At 37.8% G+C, this 7,875-nt stretch overlaps 1 protein-coding gene across 1 annotated transcript; it reads right to left on the bottom strand.

Moving 5' to 3' along the window:
* Positions 1-2,583: 2,583 nt before the first annotated feature.
* On the bottom strand, positions 2,584-6,640 carry LOC142168895 (uncharacterized). The gene is made up of 5 exons (XM_075230067.1): positions 6,217-6,640; positions 5,213-6,115; positions 4,780-5,032; positions 3,455-4,119; positions 2,584-3,365 (listed from the first exon to the last, which is right to left on the bottom strand). Exons 1-5 carry the CDS (start codon positions 6,638-6,640, stop codon positions 2,584-2,586), a joined length of 3,027 nt encoding a protein of 1,008 aa, XP_075086168.1.
* Between the last annotated feature and the right edge of the window lie 1,235 nt (positions 6,641-7,875).

Below are 7,875 nucleotides of genomic sequence, written 5' to 3'. Positions count from 1 at the left end.
ACATCACCCTTCGTGCTTTACACTCTCAAATGGCACGGCATCACCCTTCGTGCTTTACACTCTCAAATTGAACGGCCTCACCCTTCGTGCTTTACACTCTCAAATGGCACGACATCACCTTTCGTTCTTTACACTCTCAAATGGCACGACATCACCCTTCATGCTTTACACTCTTCCTTACCAAGCATATGTATATCATTAACAAGCAAGGTAGGAAGCATAAGTAACATCAAGGAGAGTGTTTAAACCATCGCACAATACAACAATTCATATCATAATTTGCCACTAACCACAACCAAATTCCAAATATGTAGCAGAATCAATAAATTTCTCAACAAATAGACCAAGGCTCCACACAACGTATACAAAACCTCAAAACAATCAACAGAGGTAAAAAAAATACTCAGTATAGGGCAATGCCTTCATTAATCCCAATTCTTGATAATTATATTAACTCCTAAATTTAAAATTATTTAATATATATTTGCAGATAAGGATTTCGTTATGAATTTAATTCCAAAAAAATATCAAATCAACAAACACACAAAATTCACATAAAATTCAAGTGACAATAACACCAAATTATTATATAAAATACAAACTTGACAAATAAGGAATGGGGCGTGATAATTCAAGGATTTATTAATGCCAACAATTATCCAATTTAATACATAAAAATGCCTAAAACTTTAAACCAATACAATTTGTATATATAAGCCCGAGTACGTACTCGTCACCTCGCATACACGATTTTCAATCGCACAATTTCCACATAAGACTCAATGCCTAAGGGGTAATTCCCCCACTCGAGTTTAGGCAAGATACTTACCTTTTTGAAGTTATGCCGATATTTTAAAATCGCCTTCTTTCTTGAATTGACCTCCGGACAATTTAAATCTATCCAAATTAATTGTACAACTTCATTAAAAATCATCGAAAATAATTTCGGATAATAATACGCCGACTTAAAAATTTATTCCAAAAAGTCAACGAAAGTTAACGCGGGTGCCGCCTCTCGGAACCCAACATAATTTTTACCAAATCCGAACACCTATTCCGATACGAGTTCAACCATACCAATTTTATCAAATTCCGATAATAACTCGATCTCCAAATTTTGAATTTTCGTTTTTGGAAGATTTTGCAAAATTCTCGATTTTTTCCATTTAAATCCGAAATAAATGATGAATATAACCATGTAATCATGAAGTATAATCACTTTAGGATATGGAACACTTACCCCAATCCATATGGTGAAAATCGCTTCAATCCAAGCTCTATAACTCCAAATATGTTAAAAATGGTTGAAACCTCGAAATATAGCTATTACCCAGATATTTACTCTTCGCAATCGCGAAAAATGCTTCGCGATCGCGAAGCACAAAATGTTTCAGCCCCAAAATTGCTCTTCACGATCGCGAATAACAAACTCCCCAACTCTTACAAACAACCTCTAGTATAATAGTTATAACCTTTTGTACAAAACTCGAAATGAGGAATGGTTTAACTTTCTTAAAACTAGACTTCAACGACTATAACTTTCATTTGTTGCTCATCTTCCAATTCCTTATAGATTTTGAGATATATGCTTCCAAAGTCAGCCCTATGTAATAGAGATTTCCAAACTCTTTCTAGACAGCCTATAGTATATCTACCATAACTTTTTGTATACAACTCCAAATGACAAATGGTTTACCTTTGTGAAACCTAGACACAAAGGGCTACAACTTTTATTTTTGGATTATCTCCAAATTCCTTATAGATTGCGAGACATGAGCTTCCAAATTTGGGTCAGTGCAACAGAGATTTCCTCTACACGATCGCGAAAAGTCTTCCGCGATTGCGATTCATAGAGTCCAAACAGCAAAATTGCTCTTCATGATCGCGACCGTTTGTCCGCGATCGCGATGCGTACCTCTGTGGCCAAAAACCAGCAACTTAAAATGGCATAGAAATGGTCCGAAACCGTCCCGAAACTCACCCGAGCCACTCGGGACCCTGTCCAAACATACCAACAAGTCTCAAAACATATTACGGACTTAGTCAAAACCTCAAATCATATCAAACAACGCTAAAACTACGAATCATACCCCAATTCAAGCTTAATGAAACTAAGAAATTTCAATTTCTACATTCAACGCTGAAACCTATCAAATCAAGTCCGATTGACCTCAAATTTTCCACACAAGTCATAAATGACATAACGGACCTATGAAAATTTTCAGAACTGGATTCCGACACCGATATCAAAAAGTCAACTCCTCGGTCAAACTTCCAATTTAAACTTCATATTTTCTCCATTTCAAGTCTAATTTAACTACGGGCTTCCAAATAATTTTTCGGACACACTCCTAAGTCCAAAATCACCATATGAATCTATTGGAATAATCAAAACTCTATTCCGGGGTCGTTTACTCAAAAGTCCAACTCTGGTCAACTCTTTTCATTTAAACTTTAAAAATGAGAATTGTTCTTTTAATTTAATCCGAATCTTCCAAAAATCAAACTCGACCACACCCGTAGGTCATAATACATATTACGAAACTGCTCAAGACCTTAAGTCAATGAACATGGAGTAAATTCTTAAAGCGACAACTTAGTAAAGACATCAACCAGTTGAGAGGAAGTGGGAACATGATGCAAATCAATCAAACCTTCACCAAGCTTGGTTATAATGAAATGACAATCGACCTCAATGTGCTTGGTCTGCTCATGGAAAACATGATTTTTAGCAATATGTATTGCTGCTTGGTTATCATAGAAAACAGGAACATCAGCAGGGACTGAGATACCAAAATCAGACAGTAGTCGCACAACCCAAACTAACTCAGCTACAACTTTACTGATGGCTTTGTATTCAACCTCAGCTGAAGAAAGAGACATAACGGGTTGTTTCTTTGCCTTCCAGCCAACAAGAGAATCACCTAATAAAATGCAGAAACCAGTGAATGACCTCCTGGTGTCTGAGCATGCAGCCCAGTCACTATCATAGTATGCAGATAAGGAGAGATCAGTAGAGCTACTGATGAACACTCTAACATCAGAGGACCCCTTAAGGTACCTAAGAATGTGTAAAGCAGCATGCATATGGGAAACATATAGGCTCTGAAGGAACTGGCTCAGATGCTGCACTGTAAATGATAAATCAGGCCTGGTATGGGTAAGGAAGTTAAGTTTACCCACCCAACTTCTATACTGCTCAGGAGATGGCAGAAGTTCACCCATATCAGCCTTCAACTTATGATTCAAATCAAGGCGACAAGTGACAGAACTAGCATCTTCACAATGGTACTCCTTGAGAAGATCTCTGATAAATTTCTTCTGGTGCAATAGCAACCCAGAAGGAACATAGGCAACTTCAATACCTAGGAAGTAATTGAGAGTCACTAAATCTTTGATTTTAAATTGATTGTCCAGAAAAGTCTTCAAGGCAGAAGCTCCTCTAAATCATTACCAGTCAGTATGATGTCATCTACATACACAGCCAACAGAATAATAGAAGAACCAGAATATTTAGAGAATAAGGAGTAATCATTCAGGGAGTGAGTGTAGCCTCTGGAGCATAAAGCATGAGAGAGCTTGGCATACCATTGTCTGGATGCCTGTCTCAACCCATACAAGGAGTTTTGGAGATGGCAGACCAAATGAGATGATGATTCAGAAGATGAAGTGGCACACAATCCAGGGGGAATCTTCATATAAACCTCTTCATCTAAGTCACCATGTAAAAAGGCATTGTTGACATCTAATTGAAAGATAGGCCAACTTCTTTTGACAGCCATAGTAATTAGACATTTAACAGTAGAGAACTTCACAATATGAGAGAATGTCTCATTGAAATCCACACCTTCAACTTGAGCGTCACCCCTAACAACTAGCCTAGCCTTGTATATCTCCACAGTCCCACCAGCCTTGTATTTGATTTTATAGACCCATTTGCACCCAATTGGTTTCTTCCCAACATGCAATTCAATTACACACCAAGTGTGATTAGCCTGGGGAGCTTCAAATTCCTTCCTCATAGCCTTTTTCCATGCAGGAATAGAAGAAGCTTGTTGATAGGAATGAGGCTCAAATTCAGCAGTGTCAGATAAGGTATGAAGGCATGCAGAAGTAGAACTGGAAGCACATAAGGAATAAGGGATATCACAGGCAAACTATTAGAGATGAGTAGGGAGAGTATGGGTCCTGGCAGATGTCCTAAGGACAGGGGAGGAAGCAGTATGAGAAGGAGCAGGGGAGCTAAAAGAAGAGTCAGGGTCATGAGAAGAATGAAAGAGAAATGAAGAAGAAGGAGAGGAAGGAGCAGGAAAGGAAGGAATGGAAGTATGAGAAAGGTAAGGAGTGGAAGTATCAGAAAGGTAAGGTGATGAAGGAGCAGGGAAGACAATAGAAAGAGAAGTAGGACATGATGCAAAAGGAAATACGTCCTCATAAAAAATTACATCCCTGGAAACTAGAGTAAGCTTAGTAGTGAGGTTGTAAAGCTTATACCCTTTTTTAGTGAGGTGATATCCCAGAAAAACACAAGGTTCAGCTCTAGGCTGAAATTTGTTCCTATAACACTTAGGAACTGTTGAGAAACATAGGCATCCAAATTTTTTGAAGTAAGAATAGGAAGGAGGCTGCCCAGATAGTAATTCAAAAGGTGATTTATTCTAAAGAAGTTTGGAAGGAAATCTATTAATTAGATATGTGACAGTAAGTACACAATCCCCCCAAAACTTGAGAGGTAGTTTGGACTGAAAAAGAAGATCTCTAGAGGTCTCTAGTAAATACCTATATTTTCTCTCTACTATACCATTTTGTTGTGGAGTGTGGGAACAATATGTTTGATCAATAATCCCAGTTTTAACAAAGAATTCCCTAGAAGAATTACTAGAGCCAAGTTCAAAAGCATTGTCACTTCTAATAATTTGGATAGCGGTGTTGAATTGTGTTTTTACCATGGAAATAAAAGCTTTGATTAAAGAAAAGGCATTGCTCTTGGACCCCATGAGATGAGTCCAAGTATCTCTAGTAAAGTCATCCACTATAGTCAAGAAGTATTTGCAACCATTGTAAGTAGGGCAACCATAGGGACCTCAAGTATCCACATGAACTAGATGAAAAGGATGTGTAGTCTTAATGGAGCTATCAGGGAAGGGTAACCTAGATTTTCTAGCTAAGGGACAAATAGTACAAGTAAAAGGTTGTTTTGTAGAAGATTTACATGGCAAATCAGAGATTTCCCTCATTCTAGCAAAGGGCATGTGCCCCAATTTATGATGCCATAAAAGCTCCATTTTATTCAAACCAGAATGATATGTACAATAAGAAGCAGTAACTGAATCAGAAGCTAATGGAGCATGGTATTTACAATGAATAAAATCAGAAGGTAAAGAAGAATAACAAGCAGAACTGGATGCAGAAGTAAGAACATCAAACTGTGAAGAAGCAGAGGAATGCACAAGCTTGTAGAGTCCATGATCCAGTTTACCAATGACCAGTGGCCTCTTCAGTGAAGAGGCATGTATCAAACAGGTAAACTTAGTAAATAGAACAATACAATCTAACTGAGAGACAAGTTTAGACACAGAGATGAGATTGTAATGAAAGCTAGTGACATAAAGAACATGATGAAGTGTAAAAGAAAGAAAATGAAGGGAACCAGTGCAAGTGACTTTGACTTTGTACCCATTAGGTAAAGTGACTAGGTAAGGTATAACTAGAGTTTTGATATCAAAGAGAAGGTCCTTATTAGAGGTCATGTAGTCAGTGGCTCCAGAATCTATAATCCAAATACAATCATGTACTTTAGTCAACATGCAAGCACCATAAGAGACATTCTTAACAGAGTTAGAAGGAGTGAGTATACCAGCAAAATTGGCAGAGGCCATAAGATTGGATTGTGGCAAAGATTCTGAAAGTTGTGGCATAGACTGAAGTAGAAGCATGAGTTGTGTGTACTGGTCTTTAGAAAGACCAGGAACCAAAGATCCTTGATCACTTGAACCCTCAGCTTGAAAATAAGTACCTTCAGAATCAACATTAGGACTTTGTACTTCTACATTTGCAGCAGTCCTCCTATCTTTGGTGAATTTGAAAGAAGGTGGAAACCATGAAGTTTGTAACACTTCTCAACAGGATGCCCAGGTTTCTTGTAGTATCTACACACCACACTTGATTTATTCTGATCAAAATTAATCCTCTGATTGAACTGTCTAGTGGGTGAACCTGGAAACTTGTCGGTGGAATGAGGATTAAGAGAACCTGAAACTTTGTTGGTGAGGTGAGCATTGAATGAAGCAGATTCAGCACTAAATTGGGATGGAGAGGACACTTGTCTTTGTCTCTCATCTTGAAGAAGAATACTATAAGTAGTATCAAGAGATGGAGGAGGATGCATCATAAGGAGATTGCTCCTAACTCCAATATAGGTCTCATTGAGCCCCATAAGAAACTGGTGTAATTTGTTCTTCTCATCCTCTCTCTGAAGTTCAGACTTGGCAGAACATGTATATGAACTTCCACAAGAAGCACGCATGAACCTAAGCTTATCCCATAACTTTTTCAGCTTATTAAAGTAGGATGTTATGTCTATTGACCCCCTGATTAGTTGAAGCCAATTCCTTCTTAATTTCAAAGACCTTCGTGCCATTTACTATTCCATACCTTCGATTAAGTTGAATCCAAATACTTTCTGCAGTATCAGAATACTGGACACTCTGAGCTATATCAGGTGATAAGGAATTGGTCAACTAGGAAATGACCATGTTATTACAACGGTCCCACTGTTTAAACCGGGGAGAATTCTCAGGTGGCTTGGTACATGAACCATCGATGAAGCCTATCTTATTTTTAGCGGACAAGGAGATAATCATACTACATCTCCATCCCCCAAAACCAGTACCAAAGAATGGTACAGTGACAAGTGAGACACCGCGTACATCAGAGGAAAGGAGAAAAAGAGGGCTCGAGGGATCAGGTGTGAAATTTGAAGAAACAGATGAAGACTCGGCATTAGGGTTCACCATATTGTGAAGCACAATCAAACAAAGAGCAAAATACTACACTTATTTAGAAACAAAGAGCAAAATACTACACTTATTTAGAAACAAAGAGAAAAATACTAACACTAAGATGAACACAACAGAGCAATCGGTAGATATGACAAGGAACGAGTGTACCCGTCGTCTTTGCGATCTAAAGACGATGAAGGCCTTGAAATTTATTGAAAAGCAACAAATTTGCACTGATAAAGGAACCAACGGTAAACCATAATCGAAGAACTGAAGCAATCCACTGAAAATCTGCTGAAACAACTTCGAAACGACTTTAATCAACTGAAGTTGAGCTAAAAATCTGCCGAAATTGACACATCCAAAGCAGAAAACTAAAAACTTTGATGATGATCGGAAAACCCTAAATCACCACCAAAAATTGAGAAACTTTGATGATAATAGATGAGGGTAACATCGTAAGAAAGCTAGAAATGAACAGGAACGGAATCACTGCTCTGATACCATATTAACTTGATGAGATTAATACATAGATTGAAACAGGTAATTCACCATACGAGAGAAGGAAGGGAGAGAAGAGAGATATTATTTAATTTTCAGTCAGTTAAGGAATTGAAAATTATGTCTGTACACTTACACTAGCTAAAGCTATATACAACAAATGGGCTTACTTCCCAGAATTGGGCCTAGTAGCCTGTTATACAAATAAATATGATGTGGCCCAATAAGTCATGTGGGATGAGTTTCAGATTGAGCCTGCATGTGATTGAGCTGCTTTCTTACTTCAGCTCCAAACAAAACTACCTGAAGCCGCATACTAAAGAAAATGGACTACAACTATTGAGATTTTATTTTTGCTATAGACTTATTCAAC

This window comes from Nicotiana tabacum, chromosome 14, assembly GCF_000715075.1.
Source record: "Nicotiana tabacum cultivar K326 chromosome 14, ASM71507v2, whole genome shotgun sequence".
Lineage (NCBI taxonomy): Eukaryota > Viridiplantae > Streptophyta > Magnoliopsida > Solanales > Solanaceae > Nicotiana > Nicotiana tabacum.
The sequence above is the reverse complement of the archived record's forward strand: the minus strand, read 5'-3'. Positions and strand labels throughout refer to the sequence as shown.